The 24,661-nt window shown below is 41.0% G+C and overlaps 2 protein-coding genes across 13 annotated transcripts in view; both read left to right on the top strand.

Moving 5' to 3' along the window:
• Positions 1-757: 757 nt before the first annotated feature.
• DENR (density regulated re-initiation and release factor) lies at positions 758-13,076 on the top strand. Of its 3 annotated transcripts, none has more exons than XM_015063807.3 (8): positions 758-907; positions 1,737-1,851; positions 6,637-6,656; positions 7,363-7,447; positions 9,186-9,269; positions 11,519-11,635; positions 12,537-12,676; positions 12,784-13,076. In XM_015063807.3, exons 2-8 carry the CDS (start codon positions 1,746-1,748, stop codon positions 12,826-12,828), a joined length of 597 nt encoding a protein of 198 aa, XP_014919293.1. In that variant the 5' UTR covers positions 758-907; positions 1,737-1,745; the 3' UTR covers positions 12,829-13,076. The 3 variants fall into 3 exon arrangements, with proteins under 3 accessions (XP_014919293.1, XP_014919292.1, XP_014919294.1); XM_015063806.3 differs by having other exon boundaries at positions 798-951; XM_015063808.3 differs by lacking the exon at positions 758-907 and adding an exon at positions 5,493-5,554 and having other exon boundaries at positions 1,771-1,851.
• Positions 13,077-16,664: 3,588 nt separating this feature from the next.
• Positions 16,665-24,661, top strand: part of CCDC62 (coiled-coil domain containing 62) — a 45,479-nt gene continuing 37,482 nt past the window's right edge. For 3 of the 10 annotated variants that reach the window (XM_027043907.2, XM_027043906.2, XM_027043910.2), the window contains exons 1-3: positions 16,666-16,888; positions 18,951-19,209; positions 22,795-22,961. In XM_027043907.2, coding sequence (XP_026899708.1) covers positions 16,853-16,888; positions 18,951-19,209; positions 22,795-22,961 — 462 coding nt within the window. In that variant the 5' untranslated portion in view covers positions 16,666-16,852. Of the gene's footprint in view, positions 16,889-16,928; positions 17,251-17,310; positions 17,465-18,950; positions 19,210-21,462; positions 21,628-22,794; positions 22,962-24,661 lie in introns of those variants that run through there. The other 7 variants (XM_027043911.2, XM_027043904.2, XM_053206488.1 and 4 more) reach the window with 6 other exon arrangements.

The raw sequence follows: 24,661 nt of genomic DNA, 5'->3' as shown, positions 1-24,661 counted from the left end.
GCCAATGAAGTTGGCCGGGAAGGAGGGGAATGAGGCACAGGGCAGAACAAAATACGAAAGAGCAACCTCCACCAGCTACAAAGCACTTTTTGGTTATCGTTTTCCTAACCCTCATGACTCTACAAGCACCGTAGTATTATTACTCCCATTTCACAAACGGGGTTCAGGTGGAGTACGGTTAGGGATTTTCCCAAATGAGACAACTGTATGGAAGCAAAGCAAACACGCCCCATGTGTGGTTATGTCTACCAGGTTTCCGGCTGCTTGGGAGAGAGCCTGAGAGGGGAGAGATTAATTCCAACTTGCAGCACATATAAGGATAGGTAAACACGAGGAAGGTGATGAAAATCGTTGTTAGGATGGTGAGATTATGGGCGATGAGAACGATCTAAATAATGTTGATAACTATCTTTTCAAGAATAATTCAGCCAATGTAGGGAAAGGTGTTGAAACGAAATGCCTTTTCCAGCTGCCATTTCCCCGCGGAGGAGTGACTTATCCAACAGGCTGGGGGGGGTTAGTCAGGACTCCAGGATGCACCCCAGACGGGGGATAACATTCCCCAGCTCATTAACAAGGAGTCACTGATGACTTAGGCGCACGTTCCCGCTTTCCCATCAGCGTTCGCTTCCGCTCGCGGACCGCCCACCTCCAGTTCTCTCCCGCGGGTAGCGAGCACCGCCTACTGGCTGTCCGCCGCTTGGAGGCCTGGCCCCGCCCCCGAGCAAAACGCGCATGCTCTCCAATTCCTCTCCGCCTCCGCCTCCAGGCGTCTCGCGACAGCCGCCCAGCGGCGGCCTGAATCTCGCGATAAAGGCTTATTGTCTCGCGGGACCGCGGCTGGCAGACGGGCTTTCAGGCGGCCCTGGCCGGGGAAGAGGAGTTGCATGTGTCGCTTCAGCTGGCGGTAGTGGCGGGAGCGGAGGCGGCGGGGGTTGTGCGACCGCCTGGGTAACGATCCCTCGTGCCTCTCCCTCTTCCGAGAAGCTCGTAGAGAGCGTGGGGGGAAGCCGAGGTGCTGCCCGGCGGAAGGGGGCCGGGCCGAGCGTCTCCACACCCCCGCCCACATGGGCCCCTCTGGTGTCCCCGGGATTGCCCCTTCGCCTCACGTCTTCTCCTAACACCTGGCCGTCCTTGTCGCCTCAGTGCTCTTACATTCTGCCTCTTCCTGATTCTTCTGCCCCCATTTTCTCTCTTCAGATTCTGGTCTCCCCGCCCCCTCCCACTTCCAACCCCTTTCCCGATTCCTGTGTCCCTCCCTTGGCGTTTAGCTGCCCCCACACCCTGTATGGGGGGCACCTCCAGTCACCCGCCCCTTCTTCGTAGGCTCTTCCAGCCTCTTTTCGTCCAGCTGCTTTGTGGCCTTTATTGCTGCAGTTTGCATCCCTTCCAGAGCACCCCCAGACCTTTTGCCCCGTCACTACGGATCCTTCTCCCCATCCTGTTATCCCACTGTTTCCTCTTTCACTCGTGTCCCTTTCCCCCATCCTTCACAGTCCTCTAGCTCCGGTCACTTGCTTCCCTGTAGACCTGTGGAGCTGGTAATGGTGCACCCAGGATTGCTCATATTTTATGAATCCTAATGGAGCTTGTATCCTTCATTTGGGAACAGAACTGAAACAGATGTAGGGTTGAGGTATTTCTCGTGGGAGGAGGAGGTGAGACTACGTTTGAACACTGCTTCTCTGGGGTCTTGGTCCAAAAGAGTGAAAATGTGTTATTTTCCTTGCTTCCAGGTTTGTGAGATGGCTGCTGATATTTCTGAATCCGGTGGACACGATTGCAAAGGAGAGCCGAGGGGCAATACCAAGTTAGATGCAGACTACCCACTTCGAGTCCTCTACTGTGGAGGCAAGTGTTACAAAGCAGAAAGTGGCTTTTACTCTTTTGATTTTTATGCATTGTCATAGTAGTTTCTCATTGGATTCTAGTAATCCTTTTCTCATCTTTGCTATTTGGTAAATCCTTACCTGGGGGTGGGGAGGGTGGGTAATGGTGAAGAGGGGGCATGGTTTAATAGATTTTCCCAACCTGTGCGACTTGTGTCTTGCTACTTGGCCTGGAGAAGCTTACGGTCCAGTAGGACTAGAGACGTGCAAATAAATTATTTCAGCCTAATGTTACTTGCTCATTTGGCTATGAAAGGAGGACGTCTTGGAAGACATGGAGTCTTAAGAGATGACAAGGACTGGATGAGGACTCGGGGAAGGGCGTCCCAGATGAAGTGAACAGCTGTGCAAGAAAAGGCTTGATGCATGTCTCTGGAGAAATGAGCAGCTTTGTATTAGCACAGAGTATAGTATAGGGCGGGTGTCAGTAGGGAATGGAAGATGATGAGGTTGGGGTGATGGGTAGTAGGACAGTCTAAGGAAAGTGTTCTTGGTTTGACTAATAATCTACATGTTAGCTCAAACCAGGATTCTCCGAGTGCTTTTCCTCATTTTCAATATAGAACATCCATGAGTTCGAAATGCCCTAATTTTATTAGCATTTTAGAAGGTTTCAGAAAAATTTGAAGGTACAAGATAGCAAAAGGGCAGGTAAATATTAATTTTTTCAGGAAATATATTTTTTTAATGTCTGTTTTTGAGAGGGAGAGAGCGTATGTGTGCATGAGTGGGGGAGGGACAGAGAGAGAGAGAGAGAGCGCGCGAGACAGAGGATCCCAAGCAGGCTCTGTGCTGACAGTGCAGAGCCAGATGTGGGGCTCGAACTCACGAACCCGTGAGATCATGACCTGAGATGAAATCGGACACTTACTGAGCCACCCAGGCGCCCCAGGAAATGTTTTTGGCCATTTACTGTGTGCCTAGCAATGTTTTAGGTGCTGGGGACTGAGTAGTGAATAAGTAGTGAAAAGTTCCATGGTTTTGGAGTATAATAGAGTGATGTCACTCTAAAAGAGGTGATGTCACTGAGTTAAAATTTCATCAATTTGTTATTTAGTGTCAATGACATTTGACAATGACATTTAGTGTCAATAAATTGATAGAATTATTATTATTACTTTGATAGTAAAAATTATTGTAGAATACCTTAGTAAGAATATAGGAATTCAGTAAGTGTAAGGAATTCAGTAAGTGTAAGTTCTCCTGAACTTTTTGTAGGGTTGATTGAGTTTTGTTATGATACTGATCCTATTTGGTGATAACTGTTTGCCTTTGGAGTCACAGACCAAAGTTTGCATCCTGACTCCAGCATTACCAGCTATGTGACCTTGGGCAAGTTACCTAATTCAGTAAAGGATTGGAGGTCTGTTTCTTAAGGTCTGTACAATGAAAATGATGATTATATCCTAAGTCAAGTGATTTGTATAAAGGTCCTGGTATAGCAACTAACATGAGAATGTAGTACAATAAATGTTATTATTAGAGGAGTGTACTAGTTTAGTATGTTTTATTTATCTCGGTCAGATGTAGTTAAGAGCTGTTGTTCTTTGTACTCTTTCATCTAAGGCTCCATATTTTATAAGCTTCACCATTATTTTATGTTCCACCAGGAAGAAAAAAAAGCTGTCAGACTGACCTGTCATAATTATAAGTTGCATCCCTATAAAAATGAAAAAAAATTTAGAACTGATGAAATACAGTATACGAACACCATCCTGTTAAATTGTTTATGTCACTGCTAAGGTGACTTTTGAACAATTCCATTAAATATGCAAGCACCCAAGTAATAATTTGTGTTGACCAGAAGTTCCTAATGTTTTTAAGAGAGGTTTATTTTCATTTTCCTCCTTAGTTTGTATTGATATTCCTGGCACTAGGCTGGGGACAGGGTTACTTCTTCAATGAGTTTATGGTCCGCTTGTAGGAGAAGCACTTAAATACTAAATTCTAAATTAGAGGATACTGATAATAACTGAGTTAGGAGTTCAGGAAAAGGCGGGATCTTTGTTCAGAGGGAAATAGGGAACTTTCCAAGGAAATGGGAGGCCTTAGAGAATGGGTAGAATTCTAAGGAAAAGCGAAGGAATTCATAAGAACAGTATGGTGGTAAGATTTAATATGATTTCCTCAGGGGAGAGGAAAAGAGAGGGCTAATTGGAGAGGTGCTTGGGTGGCTTTGTTAAGCGCCTGACTCTTGATTTCAGCTCAGGTCATGACCTCATGGTTCTGTGGGATTGTTCTTGAGATCAAGCCCTGTGTTGGGCTCTGTGATGACCATGCAGAGCCTGCTTGGGATTCTTTTTCTCCCTCTCTCTCTGTGCCTCTCCCCCACGCATGCAGGCATGTTCTCTCTCTCTCTCAAAATAAATAAACATGATAAAAAGTTAAAAAAAAAAAAAAGAAAGAAAAGAAAGGGCTGATTGGAGTAGAGTGCTGGTTGGTGTAGAGTGAGGAACAAGGCTAGGTAGGATGAGGTCATTTCTCGGGAGACATTGTGTCTTCAGGGTTGTGACTTCAGTATCTGAAGTCCATCAGAGTTTGAATCCCAGCTCAGCCATTTACTCACTTGGTCAGTTCCCTTATCCATTAAAAAGCCTACTTCAGAGGGCTGTTGAGAAGAATGAATAATACTCCACAAGGCTCCACTTCCTAATACCATCACGTTGGATTTCAACGTACTGATTCTGAGGGGACACAAACATTCAGACCATACAGAAGGTCTCATGGATGATGATGCTTTGTTCTTCGTGTTTTTCAGTATTAGTGATGTGAAGTTTGATGGTAACTGCTAGCGCTTTGTGTTGAAAAGCTACAGTTTGCAAAAAGAGATACTGACTTTATTATTATTTTTTTGATGTTTACTTATTTTTGAGAGAGAGAGAGAGAGCCAGAGCATGAGTCGGGGAGGGGCTGAGAGAGAGATGGAGACACAGAATCCAAAACAGGCTCTAGGCTCTGAGCTGTCAGCACAGAGCCCGACACGGGGCCTGAACCCACAAGCTGTAAGATCGTGACCTGAGCCGAAGTCAGACGTTTAACCGACTGAGCCACCCAGGCGCCCCAAAATTGACTTTGAAAGCAAGTAACAGTGAACCCGGAAGACTTGTCCAAATTTTTACATTAGAATTTTGTTGAACTGAATAGTCTTTGAAATGGCGTACAAAGTTATATAGCTTTCATATTTGCTGTAATGGCATTTAACCTATAATTATATCCTGAACTGTGGCTGGATATCTGTACCTACTGGTATTTGAACTTTCAGATCTCTAGCTAATAACCAGGGAGTGCTTTGGTGGAAGGAACTCTACACTTGCAATAAAGAGGTGCTAGATTGCTGGTTTCTTCTGCCACATACCACCTTTGTCATTGGCTGAGCTATTTAACCTGTTTTGAGAGCTTCATCTATAAAATAGTGAGGTGAGGAGAAGGCATACCTCTGTCACGAGTCTGGCACACAGCTGCACTACCTGTGTGTGTCATGTAATCCGATTCAGTGCTTAAGAGCGTGAGCTTCAGAAACAGACCAGGGTTCAAATCCTGTTTTACTAACCAGATGCAGTGGGTTACTTACTTGAAGTCTCCTCTTTCTCTTCGGTAATACAGGTGTGATTACTCCAGGGTTGTGATGATGACACACAATAATGGACATAAAGATAATTGCTGTTGTGAGTAATGGCGCACCACCCCTCTTCTCCCTCACCGATCTCAAGATCTTGGACACACTGAACTACTCCATTCATCACCTTAGAAATAAAAACAAAATAAGCAATTGACCCAGTAACAGAATTATATTTAAAATTAGGAAACCTTTTGAGTTCTTCTAGTGCGTTAGCCTGTACAACAATGAGCTTGAACCAGCATTCCCTGTAGCTTTACAGTTGCATAATCTTGTGTAGCATAATATGAAAAAGAAAAAGAAATACTAACTGCAAAGAGGTGGTAGCAAAAGTGCTATTGAAGTCTATAAATGTGTTAGTATGAATGAAAACTAGTAGCTATTGTGGTAAAGCTATCAAAAGAAATAACAATTGTCAGGCGTGCCTGGGTGGTTCCGTTGGTTGACTCTTGATTTTGACTCAGGTTGTGATCCCAGGATCATGGGATCAAGCCCAATGTGGCTTTGTGCTGTGAGTAAAGCCTGTTTAAGATTCTCTGTCAAAAAATTAAAAAAAAAAAAAAAAATAACCAGTTTCATTCAAGCATTACTTGTTCTCAGCTTAGCTTCAGACCCATTGAAGCGTTTCTGGAAAACCTTAAGATATACAGGATAGTATAGTTTGATGCTCCATCAGCTGAGGGATAGAATCTTGTTTAGATAAAAAATAAAATTTGGTGCACCTGGGTAGCTCAGTTGGTTAAGCGTTCAACTCTTGATTTCAGCTCAGGTCATGATCTCACAGTGAGTGACTTTGAGCCCCGCCTTGGGCTCTGTGCTGACAGTGCTGAGCCTGCTTGGAATTCTGTCTCCCTCTGTCTCTGCCCCTCCCCTGCTCATGCCTGCGGGAGTGCTCTCTTTCTTTCAAATTAAAAAAAAAAAAAAATATCAAGATAATACTTTTATTAATCATGTGCCTTTTACCTCAAAAAAAAAAAAAAAAGCATGGGTGGTATTCAAAAAGTGGTTCAGAATTACAGGAAAAAGTAGAAATGAAGCATTTTGTCAAATTTAAAATAAAAGTTACGATGCGCCCTGTGTGTTTATATATATTTAAATTTTCTAATCTTTCTTTTCTCTGCATTTCCCCAGTCTGCTCATTACCAACAGAGGTAAGTTCTTTTAAAATTCTTTTGTTTCTTTAACTTCTGCATTTGAGGTTATTGACTTTAGAGCTAGCCTGAGAGCTTTTTTTAATTTTTCATTTTCTATCATTTAATTGTAGAGTTTCAGCTTTTTGTAGAGAACTGAATGATTTTATGGTCTTACAAATTGTTTTCTTTAGACTTTGAATCATATGTGTACATCCCTTGCACTTGACTAGACAGTTTGGACTTTTGCATGGAACTCATGAATCGTTAGCTAATAAAGCAAGGGTAGCCTTAAAGCCAGAATCTAATGTCTAAGCGGAGGAGAGCATAAATTAAATTATGTATAAGATTTTCTGTTAGTAAGTTTCTGAGTCAGGCTCTGTGGGCAAGTCACAGAAATAGTGAGACACCTGTGTGCCCAAAGCAAAAATAAGCATGCTTGTTTTTGTCTGTTTGCTCCTTTTTCTAATGGCCCTTCTGTTTGATGGAGAGAAAATAAAGTACCGCAGTGAGGAGGTGCCTAATCCTTTTTAAATTCTAATTTCTTACGGGGCATTTCCTGGTGGAACACCGAATTCCTGTGGATAAGATGTCAGGTGGGAGTAGTTAGTTTCATCCTTCTTAATATAGCAACTTTAGGAAATGACTTTTAATTAAAATGTACTGGTTGACTGAAAATGTTCTGTTGTGACTCAGTTTGTTCTCCTCCCCTCCCTGCCTCCCTCAGTACTGTGAATATATGCCTGATGTCGCTAAATGTCGACAGTGGTTAGAGAAGAATTTTCCAAATGAGTTTGCAAAACTTACTGTAGGTATGAGCATTTTTTTCTTTCATCAAAACTTCTGTACCTGAAACAAATGCACTTAAGGCATTATTATAAAGATATGAACGAGCTCCTTTAGTAGGAGATTACAAAATTGCATTTATAGCTATTGGCTTTAAAACCACTTTACATTCTTGGGTTAAAATTTCTTATATAGAATCACACACTGCTTCATGTGTCTTATCTCTCACAGATAGCTTAGAACAACTTTCTTATAACAAGAGTAATAGTTTAGGGGCATATGTATTTTCACTCCTTCATTTAACAAATTATTTCTTGTGAGCATACTATATACTACACATTGTCTAGATGCTGAGGATAAAGCAGTAAACAAAAGCTTTACTCTTTGGAAATGATATTCTAGAAGGGTAAAACAAGACAAAATAAGTATGTTAAATAGTGATAAGTAGGGAATGGGGAGATAAGAATTGTTGGGAAGGGAATCTGAAATTTTAGGTGGGGGCAGAGAAGATTTTGCTGAAAAGACGGCATTTGAACAAAGACCTAAAGGAAGGGAGGGAGTGAGTCATTTGGATATCCGGGAGAACATTCCAGGTGCAGTGCAAGTGCAAAGTCCCTAAGGCAAGAGCTTACCTGTCATATTCAGGAAACATCAAGGAGCTTATGTCTTGTCTGGAGCTTATGGAAGGAGGGGAAGGAGGGTCAGAGATGAAGTCAGAGAAGTAATGGAGGACCACACCTTCGACGCCAAGTCTTGGCTTTCATTGAGAATCAGATGAGCTATTGGAGAGATCTGAACGGAAGAGCAGTAAGGTCTAACTTTTGTTCAGCGTCGTCTCTTAGGCTGCTGTGCTAAAGAATAGACTGAAGAGGGCACAGGCAGGTAAGAGGCCGTGGCAATGATCAGGTCGGGAGACCATGACGACCTGACCAGAATGGTAGTGGTGGAGGTGGTGAAAAGTGGTCAGATTCTCGATATGTTTTGGAGGTAGAGCTGACAGGGTTTTTTGATGTGTTACATGTGGGATGTGAGAAAAGGAGGCATCCAGGGTTTTGGCAACTAGAAAAATGGGAGTTGCTGTTGCCAGAGGAAAGGAAGCCTGCAGAGGAACAGATTTCTTCATTTTGTTCAAATGTTGGCTTCTGTTACAGGATTGCTGGAAATGAAGGCAGTGGCAGGAAGAAGGGAAAGCCTGGGCTGGGAACAGGCCTATCAGATGTACTGACGTTATTCCATTGTTTGCTGTTTTGATTTTCCGATTGTTTCCAAGACGCACAATCCCTAAGGCCCTTTTGGATAGTAGCTACATAGTCATTGTCCGTGGTTGGAGAAGAACCCTAAAGTTGGTTGTTACAGTCAGTCTCCATGGTCATGGTCAGCCCTGGACATGAGCTGTGTAGGTCATGATATGACCTGAGGAGGGAGTCGTCTTACTCAGGATCAGACTTGCTGTTACCTAGATAGTATGTTTAGATGCTGAACACTCCTGCAGGGTCTGAGTGTTTTACGCTGCTTTCATGTGGCTAAAAGGATCCTAATCCTCTCACGTCCAAGACTTTATTTTGTCTTCTATCACCATACACTTTACCATAATGACCAGAGTTAGACTCGATAAGAAGTTAGCAGTATAATCATTTGCTTTATAAATGACATGCTCAGTTGTTGGCAAGATGCCTTAATTGTATAAGAAGTTGCTCAGAGTTGATGTTTTAAGGTTATTTTAAAGTGATTGTTAATCCTTTTGGATTTAATTGTTAAATCTAGAAAATTCGCCCAAACAAGAATCTGGAATTAGTGAGGGTCAAGGCACAGCAGGGGAAGAAGAAGAGAAGAAAAAGCAGAAGAGAGGTAAGGCCTAAATCTGTGGCGTGATTTATATAAACACACCTTTCCTCTACCAGAGGAAATACGAAATGAAGACAGTCCCAAAGGCAGCAATACCTACCTGCTATTTTAGTTCCATATGTATACCCTACAGAATGAGACAGAATCATATTCTCAAGATTACTGGATGTCATATGATTTGGGCTTTATCAGTAAATTGGACCTACGAAAACATGCTTTATTTGCTGCGTACATATGTAAAAAGCAATCAACCACTTTGTTTATGACTTGAAAACTTTGTTACCTTTGTATTCTATTTAGTTGGAGTGAGGATGTTTATAAAAGATTTTATTCTCTCATGTCAGCTCAGTTGAATTAAAAAAAATTCTTTTTAATGTTTATTTATCTTGAGAAAGAGAGACAGTGTGTGAGTGGGGGAGGGGCAGAGAGGGAGACACAGAATCTGAAGCAGGGTCCAGGCTCCTAACTGTCAGCACAGAGCCCTACACAGGGCTTGAACTCACAAACTGTGAGATCATGACCTGAGCCGAAGTCTGACGCTTAACTGACTGAACCACCTAGGCGCCCCTGAATTTTTTTTAAAACAACTGTTGCATATACTTATTTCTCCTCCTTGTAAAATGAATTCCTGTACTCTGGATCTTGTCCCTGCCTGTTTCTTCTTCCTTAATTATTCTCCCCTGTGACTAAAATTAGCTTATTAATAAGGACTTTGCATCTTTCAAGAAAAATTCCCTCAAAAGTCCATGCCTTTACCTTATTCCTTGCCCTGCCCTTCTTAGCCAGACTTCTTTAGTAAGACTGGACTCACATCCTTGCTCTTCTGTCCCTCATTGTTCATGCCTCATTCCATCCTAAGCTGACTGTCACGCTGCTGAAATTCCTCTAACAGGGGTCATCAGTGGCTCAGTAATTGCTAACCAAAAAGAGTGTTCGAGCACACACTTCTTGAAATGCTGTATGTACTGCCTTGGTTTTTGTGATAGACTTCCTTCTTCATTCTCCCTGTCACTCCTCTTTGGTCTTCTATACAGACTTCTTATCTGTCCCTAAAGAGCTGTATTTCCCGGGATCCTGTCCTCGGCCCTCATACCTTCTCATTCTGCAGCTTTCTCCCTGAGTGATTCTTTCACATCCCTCACTGCTGACACCACTCCCCACTTGAAATTCCTGTACCTCTGTCTCTAGACTGGCAATGTGCATGGTCCCACAGGCATCTCAAAAGCAGTATGCCAAAAAACCTTACTAAGTCCCAAATCTATGTGTTTTGGTTAATGACAGCATACTGTATCCAGTCATCCGAGCCAGAAACCTGAGACTCCTCTTGGGTCCTCTTGACTCCTTTTAGTCATTTCTAAATTCTGTTGTGTTTCTTCTTCTTACTCTTTATCCTGTGCCTAGTCACCATTGCTGTTATCACTACTTTGTTAGATTTTGATTAATTTTCATTTGAACTAATGTAGGAGCCTCTAGTGGCCTCCCTGTCAGCCTTACTCTTCAGACGCTCACGCTCCACACTGTAGATTGATCTCATAAAACCTAAATCTGGTAATTTGACTCCTCTATAGTTGTTCAGTGGCTTTTCTTCTGCTTCGATATAAAGTCTAGTAACAGCTTCTTGCACTAGTCCTTTAATGACCAGTAGGTTATCTTTTGCTTTTCTGGCTTTATCTGCAACACGTTCGTAAGCATCCTTCATCAGGACAATCGTAGTTCTCAAATATAATGCCTTCTCTTATCTTTGTACTTGCTCCTTTCTTCTGGGGTTCCTTTTTTACTGTGTCTCTCCAGCCCTTCTCCTTTCATCTGGACAGTTCTTATTCTATAAGAATTAAATGCCATTTCTTCTCAGAAACCATTTCTGTCCTCTGGAAGCATAGTAAGCCATTCCTCTGCAAAGCTACGGTAGTGCAGTATTCATGGATCCTATTATAGTATATATCAGGTTGCAGTACTTATTAAGCTTTTTTTGTCTCCCTTCACTAGACTGAGAGTCCCTGGAGGGCAGGGACTGTGTTTTCTTCTGTTCATCTTTGTGTTCTCAGCCCTTAATACAGTGCTTGGCTGGCACATATTAATTAGTTAGTATTTATTGGATGAATACTCATGCATGTATTTATTAGTTTTGTATTAGAAGAAGAAACTTTAGAAATTAATATTTGGTATCTTTTGAAAATTAACAAACTTAGAGACAGTATTCTGTATGTTAAACACGAAACAATTAATGCTGAGCTCTTTTTTAATAAATAAAGGTGGAAGGGGTCAAATAAAGCAAAAAAAGAAGACTGTACCACAAAAGGTTACGATAGCCAAAATTCCCAGAGCAAAGAAGAAATATGTAACAAGAGTATGTGGCCTTGCAACTTTTGGTGAGTTAAGTATGTTTAAGATGTGTGAACTATCTTCTCTCTTGCTCTCTGCCTCCTTCCCTCCCTCTCCCTGTCTTTATCTTGCTCTTTCTGTCTCTTTCTCTGTTACCATCCGACATCATGAAAATTTCACAGATCTATTTTTTGCTAAGAAGATACAAAATGAGATTTTGCATTTCTAACTATAGCTCCAAAATCAAATTTTGAAGAAATTTAAAAATCTTTTGCAGAGGGGACTAGTTTAACTTTTTCCTTCCCAGAATTCCTGCTTGGGCACATTTTATGTGGAATGAGAAGGGCTAGGTAGGATATCTTTTGAAGCCTATCAGTATTGCGCCTCTGTCCCTGCAGGCTTGGATGGCAAAGAGTAGCAAAATGGCTCGTGCCCTCTGGGAATGACAGTAGAGGGTGAGGGAAGGTGGATATTGGCCCAGTGTCCTGCTTCAGAGCTTCTTGTGGAGGCCTTGAATGAACAGCAAAATTGTAAACCAGAGTCCCTTCTTGCGACAGCGCAGGTTAAAAAACAATCATGAGATAGTAGGTTTGTTTCCCTGCTGTAAATTTTTGTCTTGTAAAAAGGGATAAACAAAGGAACTTTGTTGTACTTGGAAATGTACGTATAATGCTTGGAATCAATGTGTTCCTGGATTTATTTGGGTCTTACTATATGAGTTACGAAAAATGCTGTTTTTATGTACTGAAGCTTTATTTGACCTTGAAAATAATGAGTTGAGTTGTTAGGACCACTGCCTATGGTAGTTTGTAATTCTGAAAGGAATACAAAACCCATCAAGGTGATCTGTTTTATGAATTTAAGATGAAGATTAAATTTAAAAATGGAAAAATGTCTTTGATACGATTCCAATTATAGTCTTGCTATTTCTTTTTTTATAAATAACAGAAATTGATCTAAAAGAAGCACAAAGATTTTTTGCTCAAAAATTCTCCTGTGGTGCCTCAGTGACAGGAGAGGATGAAATCATCATTCAGGGAGACTTTACAGATGACATAATTGATGTCATTCAGGAAAAATGGCCAGAGGTGAGTAGGTAGAATGTGTGCATCTGTGGAAATAAGTTTTTAAAGCAAGATTCTTCCGTGTTATTTGATACCACAATTCACGAGATGTAATTATTTGTGTTTTATAGGTGGATGATGATAGCATCGAAGATCTTGGAGAAGTAAAGAAGTGATTTTGAAAATTTGTCTCTATTTAATGATTTGAACTGAGAGTTGATATGGCCAAAGGGAGAGAGGCCTTTTAAAAATATATATATTTATCCTACAGTAAAACTGTAGACTACCCTCACCCTTGGCATTTTCACTGTTCTGTATAAGGCTGCTTGTTTTTTTTATTGCCAAAGTCTAATAAACAGGGGAGACTGTCATGCTTATGCATGAAATAGAATTTAGTCAAATAAAAATTTTTGGTCATTTGGTACTGACTTTTCTCTTTCTCTTTTTAACTTTTTATTTTTGGAAAAACACTAGATTTTTTGTGCAAAGCTTTTGTTTCTTATCTTAAAATAATCATGATTTAATGAGTTAATTTTCTTAAAAATAGTCGTGATTTAATTAAATCATGATTTAAAGCCGCGTAATGTTTTAAAGAATTTGAATTTTGGCCTCATCACCATTAATGATTGTCTCCTTGCTTCTTTGGTGTGATAGTTTTGAGATGCTTGGGCATCAAATAGATTTGTGGTTGAATTTGCTTCATTGTTACCAATGTTACCAAGAGTTACCAAGTCCACTCTGTGGTCACATTAACTTAATGTTGGTAGGAGTTGTTCAGTTCTGGAGATTATTTGGTAAAGTATACTAAAGCCTTAAAACCATCTGCAGTCTGACCCAGTAAGCCACTTAGTTGACATTATCCTAAAGATAGAATCATTCTTGCTTAGAACTGTGGGTGAGGGTGTTCATTGCAATGTTACTCATAGAAAAATTGCAACTGATATAAATGAACAATTGGGAAATGGTTAGAGAATGAAGGTGCACCATATGGTAGAATTTTCATATATTTTTAAATATTTTCCAAGAATACTTCGGAAACATGTTTGGTGATGTTAAGTAGGGGGTCAGATCCCAAATCCATTTTATACATGATCACCATTGTTTGGAGTGAAAGACCATTCAGAGATGCTGCAAGTTCTTGTTCTAGCTATAAATTCTGAGAATAAAATTCTACCCAATTAAAAAGAATATACACCCATGCTCTCTCTATATATATACGTAGTCTGGGAAATAACAATTGAAATGAGTCTTTCTCAAGAGAAACAGTGACAACGAATTTTAATGAATGCACTAAATGAATTTAAACTTTGTTTTTATAAAGGTCTTAAGTCAGGTGCTACAAATTGAAAAGAAGACTCCTGGTATTTTAAATTGCTATGGACACCTTTAAGAAATTTAGAACCCATTGTTTATTGTCCTGCAAATTACAACTTTGAATGAATGAGTGGGTTTTTTTAAATAATTAAAATCTCAGAAAAAATATGTAATAAAGATGCAAATTAAGAAAATGAAATTCTGCATTAACTGTGAATTTTACTAAATATGAGTATCTGATGAAGCAAATTTATCCATCAAGACCATTTGGTATGTGTTGTGTATGCTGTTGGTGCTGGAAGACGTCTATGTGCCTGTATCAACCATGTGACTTCATGTAAAGATTCTCAATGTTCACAGTTCTTGGCAAATGCAGTTTTAATCCATATAAAGCCAGCAGTGGATGTTACTGCAGGATAATGGAGGATTAAAATTGTCCTTGTGTATAACATGTGTGAATCTTTTCCTTCAACCAGAAATTTAAAATGCAGCATTAGTTTACTCTCTGGTTAAAATATACTGAGTTCAAGGATTGACTTTGATTCATTCTCTTTATGTATTATGTAAATGTTTTCACTGTCTAGTATTTTTAGAAAAAAGAATACTAACCTTTAAACAGCCTTATGTTATAATTGTAAAAGACTTAAACCACAATTAAGCTGGCAGTTTAAATGCAAACCCAGCTTTGATATATAGTATTTTATTCATTAAAAAAAGCATAGATGCTGGCAATAAGTGATGTTTACATTGTTTTAGTTATCTCATAGAAGCCTCAGTAAATCAGCTGTTGCTTAAGATAAAATACATGGTAGCTTTCTCACTGATAGTTAAAAAGTTGATAAATTACTGTTTTAAAGATGAATTCTAGTTTTTAGATCTTGTTTCTTCTAAATTACTTAGGATATCTGGTAGGGAGACTGGAATGAGTCTGTTTAGTTCATCAGTTAGAATTAGACTGAGTATAAAATCAGATGCAGTGTAATTCTTGGAGCTTTCATAAAACGTCATTTTTTAAAAATTCTATCCTCAAAGGTCTTTTCTGTTTTAAAGAAAACCTATGGGAGTAAACTTAAAATATTGAGATTTTTGATGTGCAACTAGTCACCATACTCCTCTCACCACAATGAATTTATTTACTAATCTCAAGGTGAGCCTCATTTTTTTCTCCTTTATGTACATAACCTTTTTTTTTTTTTTTTTTTTTTTAAGATTTTATTTCTTTAGAGCACGTGAATGGGGAAGAGGGAGAGAATCTTGAGCAGGCTCTATGCTCAGTGGAACCCAATGCGGGGCTCAATCCCACAACCCTGGGATCATGACCTGAGCCAAAATCAAGAGTTAGACACTTAACTAATTGAGCCAACCAGGTGTCCCTTAAGATTTTATTTTTAAGTAATCTCTGCACCCAATGTGGGGCCCAAACTCACAACCCCAAGATCAAGAGTTGCATGCTCTTGTCAACTTAGCCAGGTGCCCCTGTACACATACTTTTACAGTGACGGTTAGGCATGTGGTTGCCTGGTAGAAAAACACATTTTAATAATAGTAAAATTTGGGAACCATGAATTGAAATCCTCAACTGAAAATTGACATTCAACCACATTCCTTTTTATCTTTCCTCATTCCACCAAGATTTAACTGTACAGTCATCTATTGATAGTATGTTTTTAACTAGTCAGAATTTGTTTTCCTGACTTTATTTTTAGTGTTTTGTTTATATTTGAGAGACAGAGTGAACAGGGGAGGGACAGAGAGAGAGGGAGACACAATCTGAAGCAGGCTCCAGGCTCTGAGCTGTCAGCACAGAACCCAATGCAGGGCTTGAACCCACGAACAGATCATGACCTGAGCCGAAGTCAGTCACTCAACCGACTGAGCCATCCGGGTGCCCCTGGTTTTCCCGACTTTAAATCTTAGACCTTGTCTTGCTGGTTCTCTTAAATGATCCTATGTATCCTAGGGAGGCAGGTGCCACCTAAATCAGTAGAGCTTCAAAGCAAGAATTTTAAATTTTTCCCATTTTCAGGTTGTCTTTTATGACAAGAACATGCTTTGCTCATTCATAGTCAATCAAAAAGTAAAGTTGAAATAGCGTAATACTGTATTTGGTAATTTTGCCACTCATGCCATGTTATGGGTTAAACAATAGGGGATGAGCGGCCAGGGGTTTAATATAATCCAGTTCCTGTGTAAAAAGAGTAAAAGGGAGAAGGATGGCTGAGATAACACGTGAAAAAACTTAAAAGTCGCCCCAGGATGGCAGATTTTGTCATGACCGACTGCCAAAGTTCTCATTGTTACTCAAGAGCTTCATCAAGAGTCAAAAAAACGTGTTTTGCTTTATTGTGTTTTCCTCTCAATCTGTCATTCTTAGTTTCCAACAGTCTACTAGGCTGGCCAAGCAGCTGCTAACCACCAAGGCTGGCGTCCGCCTCCATCCAGGCATTGGCGCCAACGGGCAGGGACCCTCCGCAGTGCCCCGTGTACACAACAGCTTTCAAAAACGGGTGACGGGGGCACAAGCAGCCTTTAATTTGCTTCCCCGTTCGCTGGGTAATCGTAAAGAACCGGTTGTCTACGAACCGTGGGGAGTGGACCTGACGTTCGCGGATAAACCTTCCTAGAGCCCGGAGGCCCCCGGGAGGCTCGAGAGCAGGAGCACAGCCGCCGAGGTCTCGCGAGAGCCGGGGTGGCCCTTAGGCGACGCCGTAGGCGGGGTCGGTGGGCGCGTTCCCCTGGGCGGGCGGTTTGGGTGCTCGCTTGGGCCGGCCGTGGGCGCGGGGCTCCGGGGTTCGGGGCTCGCCCCCGCTCCGGGCAGGCGTGCCTATGGCCTTTCTCAGGTGACGCTGCGCTCCCCGACTTTCTCCGGGGGCGGAGGAAACACCCATGAACCCTTCGGCGACCTTATTCGCCGGGCGTCAGGTGAGCGGCCGCCGCGGGCTCACCGTTTCCGCCGCTGCGTCCAGCTGCGAGTGGACAGCGAACCTCAGGGGACGGGGAGCACTCCGGCCCAGCTTGGGTGGTTTTTAAGGAACGTTTCTGCTTAAAATGTGAAACGATACACAGTACGAAGAGAAACGGAGTGTCGCATCTGTTTCCTTTCCTTCGTAAAAGCGATCTTGAGCCCAGGCGCGGAGCAGTAGGTGCTCACTTTTTAACGACAGCTGGGCGTTTGGAGAGCTGCCCTAGGCCACCTCGCTTCCTGTCCTTAATTTCCTTAGAAGTGTTGAAAGCGAGCTTTGCATTTATGAGTGTACGATGAAAAGTGAGCTTTGCATTCATAGGTACGATGAAATGAGCTTTTTTGCATGCTTGGCGTATTGCCTATTTTCCTACACCAGAATTTGTGCGCCTTGCCGGCGCGCTCAGCCACGTGACGTTCAGTAAATATTTGTTGAACGGATTAATGAATTAATGAATGGTTACCGACGACCCGAATTCGGATCTTGTGATTTGGAATCGCTTGATCCAAATTCCGTTTTCTGTGTTTAGTTACTAGTAAGTAACTAGAACTCGTTCGTCTTTATTTATTTATGAATCTTATTTTTCAGAAAGCAGTGATGGTACACGTGGGCCTCTGGTGATCTTTTATTTTATTTTTTAAAAAATTTTTTTTTAACGTTTATTTATTTTTGAGACAGAGAGAGACAAAGCATGAACGGGGGAGGGGCAGAGAGAGAGGGAGACACAGAATCGGAAACAGGCTCCGAGCCATCAGCCCAGACCCCGACGCGGGGCTCAAACTCACAGACCGCGAGATCCGTGACCTGGCTGAAGTCGGACGCTTAACCGACTGCGCCACCCAGGCGCCCCTCTGGTGACCTTTTAAAGTAACACTTTTAGTTCATAGGTAGCGGGCAGTACCATATTTCAAAAATGTGGTTTACCATCTTAATAATAGCTAATGTTTGGAAAAGCTACACTTCCCTTTCACATGTTGAAGTTGGTATCTAAAATTTTTCCTTGGGAAAAAAATGAGAAAGCTAATGTTTGCTGAATGCCTACCCTGTGCCCAGTAATGTGGAGTGCTTTGCAGTTTATCTTCCTTAATACACACAACTCTAAGAAGTTTAACTGTTATTACCATTTTACAGGTTCCTCAGGAAACCAAGGCTTAGGGAGGTTAAGTAACTTGTGCAAGGTTATAGAGCCACTAAAACGGTTCATTCTGGTTTCACACTCATGTCAGACCAACTTCATGCACCAGACTTAAAAATGACGTATGCTTAAAGGGTAGTGTAGATAATTTTGTTAGGTATGAAGTGGCATCGTGGTTATATAAAAAAAAAGTTTCATTTTTAGAGATGCATACCAAAATACGTAAGAATGAAATACATACACATATTTTATCAACAACAAAAAGAGAAAGGAATATTGCAACTTGATGATGGTAGGACGTAGGCACTGAGCATGAGAGAGTTTTTCGTACAGTTCCCTTGGTACCATATGCGTTTGAAATTTTTCCCTTACAAAATGTGTTTATAAACAGGCGTGTTGATTTTGGACCAATCACAACATTAAATTGTTCTTGGTAGATGGAGTATATGTGCTAGATGTTACGAGAATTATTTTCATTTAAACACTAATATTTCACGGTTTCCTTTACTTGATTGGCCCCGAATTGTTGGGCCAAAGTGTGGTATAATACTGTTAATTGATACAAGGAATAGGTTGACAGCAAAGACACAAAAATACCGAAATGAGTTTATTTGAGATTAGCTAACGAAGGTGGGACAAGTGGTCCCACTTTTTAAGAACAGTGTGTGTGGTGGTATGAGAAAATTATAGAGTTCATGCACAGTAGCATGAACTTATTTAAATATATGTAACGTTGATGCCATATAATAACCAGTGCATAAAAAATAATTTAACTGCCTTGAATTGGCAGCAAAAGAAGATACAGTTATTTGGAAAATATGCTTTGGCTGATTTATTTATTGATTAGTTTGTTTGTTTTTTATATAAAACTACTTTCTGTGTTTAGAACATCGGGTCGGAAGTTGAGATTTCCACTATCGAGAAACAGCGGAAGGAGCTGCAGCTGCTCATTGGAGAATTAAAAGATCGAGATAAAGAGCTCAATGATATGGTTGCAGTACATCAGAGACAACTTCTTTCATGGGAAGAGGATCGGCAGAAAGTGTTGACTTTGGAAGAACGTTGCAGCAAATTAGAGGGTCAGAAACACATTAGCAGTATCTCTTCCACACTTCTGTATGCCAGCATATTAAAAGGACTCACGGGTTAGACACAACCGCTATTTAAATGTTAAATACATTTCAAAAAAGGAGTGGAGGGGGGCGCCTGGGTGGCTCAGTTGGTTGGGCAACTGACTTCGGCTCAGGTCATGCTCTCACAGTTGGTGAGTTTGAGCCCCGCGTGGGGCTCTGTGCTGACAGCTCGGAGCCTGGAGCCTGCTTCGGATTCTGTGTCTCCCTCTCTCTCTGCCCCTCCCCTGCTCACGCTCTGTGTCTCTCTGTCTCTCAATGATAAATAAACATTAAAAAAAATGAAAAAAAAAAAAACCAACAAAAAAGGAGTGGAGGGTGGGTTCATGGGAAAGATAAGAGAAGGAATATCTCAACACAATACCTGCTGTCCTGGAGTTCAGTTTACTTGAAGATAGGAGGCCTTTATGAACACTCACAAGCGAACAGACACAATGTGAATTAAAGTAGGACAGACAACTTAAATGTAGAAAGGATGATGGATAGAGCTCCAATTTTTTTTTTTAAGGTTTATTTATTTTGAGAGAGAGAGCATGAGCAGGGGAGGGGCACAGGGAGGGAGGGAGAGAGGGTGAGAGAATCCCAAGCAGGCCCTGTACTGTCAGTGCCTGATATGGGGCTCGAACTCACAAACGGTGAGATCATGACCTGAGCCGAAATCAGGAGTCAGATGCTTAACCAACTCAGCAACTCAGGTGCCCCTGGATAGAGCTCCAATTAAAAAAAAAAATTTTTTTTAATGTTTATTTTTGAGGGAAAGAGAGAGAGACAGAAGGTGAGCAGGGGAGGGGCAGAGAGAGAGGGAGACACAGAATCCGAAGCAGGTTAGAGTTCCAATTTTTAAAAAAAAAATTTAATGTTTATTTATATTTGAGAGATACACAGAGAGCACGAGCAGGGGACAGGCAGAGAGACAGAGACAGAATCCAAAGCAGACTCCAGGGTTCTGAGCTGTGAGCTGTCAGCACAGAGCCTGATGTGGGGCTCCAACTCACAAGGAATGAGATCATGAACTGAGCCAAGGTCAGACGCTCAACTGACTGAGCCACCCAGGTAGCCCAGAATTCCAATTTTTAGGCTGCAGTGTTGAGAGTGAATCTGAGGGAAATTAGTTTTGAGCTAGAATATGAATATAGATTCTATCAGACCAGCCATTTCTGTTGAACTGAAAGATTTTATAAACTTTTGGTATTGAACTTAATCTGAAGTACCTAAAACAATCATCTTTTAAAATTTATTTTTATTTTTTTAGACTTTATTTTATTTTTTTAATGTTTATTTCTAAGAGAGAGAGACAGAGCACGAGCGGAGGAGGGGCAGAGAGAGAGGGAGACGCAGAATCTGAAGCAGGCTCCAGGCTGTCAGCACAGAGCCTGATGCGGGGCTGAACCCACGAACTCAGATCATGACCTGAGCCAAAGTCAGACGCTGAACTGAACGAGCCACCCAGGCGCCCCCAGTCATCTTTTTAACAATATAGCAGTCTCAAAAATGGCTTGGGAACAATGTTCTTTTGTACCATATTTTAATTCTGTCATCCTTTCGTGCTGCCCTAAAGTCTGAATGTTCTAGTGACACTACGTTAATGTTAGACGGTATTAGAAAGGAAAACACTAGATCTCCTTAATAGAAAGATAACCATATAGCACCTCCTTTTTTACTTCCCTTACACAAAGGATTCTGTAGACATGACCATCTAAATATGAGTAATTTTCCATTTCTTTGATGACCATTTGATTTTACTCTGACTATACCCATCCACACATGTATACACATAAACAGTGTTTCATTAGACGTAATATATCTTAAACAAATATGTTAAAGAATGAAGATAACAAGTAGCCATCAGTATCTGATTTTAAAATAAGAAATGTTAATTGGCATTTCATGGAAAACTGGTCAGTAAATATGTAAAAAAGACAATCATTCTCATTACTAATTAGGGAAATGCAAATTAAAACTGTAATGAGATAGATACCCTTTACATTTCTCAGACTGGTAGTAGTTATCAGGTGTTGGTAAAGGTGTGGAGTCAAAGGAAGACTCCTTCACTGCAGGTGGGAGCGTCGGTGCAACTACTTTGGAAAATCATTTAACAGTATCTAGTAAAGTTGAAGATAAACATGGCTCATGGCCCCAGCATTTCCACTTCTAGGAATATACCTACAGTTCGGAGGACACATGAATTACCTAAAGATCTTGTTAAAATGTAGATTCTGATACAATAGGTCTGGCACCTAAGAGTCTGCATTTCTAACAAATTCCCAGGTGATGTCAGCGCTGGTGGCTCAGGGACCCCATTTGAGTACTAGGATGGCTCCAGAGAAATTCGTGCAAAAATGCACCAAGATACATGTATAAGAATATTCAGAACAACCTTGTTCATAGTCCGCTGCAAAGTGGAAGCAACCCAAGTGACCACCAATAGAATGGGTAAATAAATTTTGGCATAATCATATAATGGGATATTATGTAGCAACAACAGTGCCCAAACACCAGTTAACCACAACAATGTGGATAGATCTTAGGATCATAATCTTAAGTGAAAAAAAACAAACAAGAACTCAGAGTATAATTCTAATTATATATGGTTCAAATCAAACCGTATTTTTAGGGATGTGGTCATAGGTGGTAAAACTATAATTAAAAAGCAAAGAAATGATTAAGTTAAGGATAATGTTTGGGAAAGTGGAAACTGGAGAGATTGTGCTTAGGAAGTGCTATCCAGGGGGCTTCTGGGTTGCCGACAGTGTTCTATTTCTTGAATATGGTATCGTGTGTTTCATAATAAACTTTTTATTTTTATTTTTAAAAAATTTTTTTAATGTTTATTTTTTAGGAGAGAGAGAGACAGTGCAAGCAGGGGAGGTGCAGAGAGAGCGGGAGACACAAAATCCAAAGGAGGCTCCAGGCTCTGAGCTGTTAGCACAGGGCCCGACATGGGGCTCAAACCCACAGACCATGATGTCATGACCTGAGCCGAAGTTGGACACTTAACCGACTGAGCCACCCAGGCGCCCCCATAATAAACTCTTTAAAAAGAGTTATCCTTTAAAAAATTCTTTAGCATGCTTACCTTTTATTTTTATTTAAAAAAATTTAAAGGTTATTTATTTTTGAGAGAGAGAGAGACAGAGTACGAACAGGGGAGGGGCAGAGAGAGAGAGGGAGACACAGAATCTGAAACAGGCTCCAGGCTCTGAGCTGTCAGCACAGAGCCCGACGGGCTTGAACCCACAAACCGTGAGATGATGACCTGGGCCGAAGTTGGACACAACTGACTGAGCCATCCAGGCACGCCTATTTTTTTTTTTAAGTTTATTTATTTTGAGAGAGAGAGTGTGCAAGCGGGGGGCGGGGGGGCAGAGAGAGAGAGAATCCCAAGTAGGCTCTGCACTGTCAGCACAGAGCCCAGTGTGGGGCTCGATCTCACCCACCAAAAGATTATGACCTGCGCCAAGACCAAGAGTCCGATGCTTAACCAACTGAGCCACTTATGCACCCCATAGCACACTTACCTTTTTAATTTTGTGTTTGAATATGATGCATTTTAAGCTTCAGTTCTGGTCACAAGTTAGTTATTGATGAAATTTCCCTCAGGTGAACTACACAAAAGAACTGAAATAATCCGGTCACTCACGAAGAAGGTAAAAACCCTTGAATCTAATCAAACTGAATACCAGGCAGCTCTTCAGAAGACTCAACTACAGCTTCAGGAAATGGCTCAAAAGGCAACCCATTCCTCTCTCCTTTCTGAAGACCTTGAGGTTGGTTTTATTTTGTGATGAGTTTCACTTGCCCAAATTCTGTTTGTGTTTCAGTTACTGAGAAATTGGATTTAAATGCTTCCATGAAAATGCATGCCTGTGTATGAAATCTGTCCTTCCCTCCACTGCCATGGTTTTGTGTCCACTGTGTGGCTTTGGTTGGCTGCACAGAGCTGTGCCGTCTTGGAGATGAACTTCATTACCACTTTTGCTCTCAGGCCATTGGGTCTAGGAGCATCTGTCATTTCATCAGTAACGGGTTATTTTAGAAGCCTTTCTCAGAGTCTGAGATGAGTAAGTTTTGGTTGGAAGTTTTGGTAGCTTCCAACTAGGCTTTCTCATGCCTTATATGATAATGATAAACAATGATAAACATGATAAACATGTTTTATCATGATAAACATGATAAAAATGATATAAACAATGATAAACATAACATCTATGTCATGTTAGTGGCCCATTGGGAATAAAATCGGTAAGACTGATTTTCCAGTTTTGAGCTCTGGTCATCAAGATATTTTTTGAACTCCTGTTTTATGAGAGGCATGGAGAGAGCACCATATTTTTGTTTCATAATAATCATGCCTTTTTTATTTTTTCAGATTATTCTGTAGTTTCTAGGTAGAAGATAAGTAAAAACTATTCTAGAATCCAGTGATATGTTGCATGAAAAAATGGAAATGTAGGGGTGCCTGACTGGCTCAGTTAGTGAAGCATGCAAATCTTGATCTTAGGGTCATGAGTTCAAGCCCCACATTGGGCATAGAGCTTACTTTAAAAAAAAAAAAAAAAAGGAAATACATGAGAGAGGGAACGAGCAAGATCTCTGGTGTCTTTTCTTATAAGGATACTAATCCCATTGTGAGGGCCCCACTCTCGTGACCTCTTTTATACCTGATTATCTCTCAAAGGAGCATCTCCAGATAACATCATATTGGAGGTTAGGACTTCAACATGCGTGTTTTGGGAGGGATGCAATGTAGTTTGTGGCATCAAGACTTTTTTTTTAATTAATAAGCTTTATTTTTTTAGAGCAATTTCATGTTAAAATCAAAATCAAGTGGAAGGTACAAAAATTTCTCCCATGCCCCCTGTTTCCACCACCAAACACAGTCTCCCCAGCTGTGGACATTCTGCACCCACCGTAGTACCTTGGTTATACTCAGTGAATCTACACTGACACATCATTATCCCCCAAAGTCCACGGTTTACATTAGGGTTCACTCGTGGTGGTGTGTGTGCTGTGGGTTTTGACAAATGTGTAATGACATGTACCCGCCACCGTAGTATTGTACAGAATAGTTTCACTGCCCTAAAAAGCCTGTGCTCCATTCCTGTCTCCGCTAACCCCTGGCAACTGCTGACCTTTTTTACTCTCTTCGTAGTTGTGTCTTTTCCAGAATGTCGTATAGTTGGAATATAATAAGTAGCTTTTTCAGATTGGCTTCTTTCACTTAGTAACATGCATTTAAGTTTCCTTCACGAAGATACTGTTTAAAAAGCCTCATTATTCTTTTTTTTCCCAACCAAATACATCATGTAGTTTGTATTTCCAAATATATCATGTAGTTCTGTGGTTCAGTTCTGTGGTTAAGGGGGAAAAAAAACCCTGATAAGTGGGAATACCCCAATATGAAGTGAAGTTCTTTCAACATAGAGTAAGAAATACAAATGCACAGAAGTTCACTAATGCTACTTGA

The sequence above is a fragment of the Acinonyx jubatus genome, chromosome D3, assembly GCF_027475565.1.
Source record: "Acinonyx jubatus isolate Ajub_Pintada_27869175 chromosome D3, VMU_Ajub_asm_v1.0, whole genome shotgun sequence".
In the NCBI taxonomy this organism is placed as follows: Eukaryota; Metazoa; Chordata; class Mammalia; order Carnivora; family Felidae; genus Acinonyx; species Acinonyx jubatus.
Note: the sequence above shows the minus strand (reverse complement) of the source record. Positions and strands in the feature narration are given on the sequence as shown.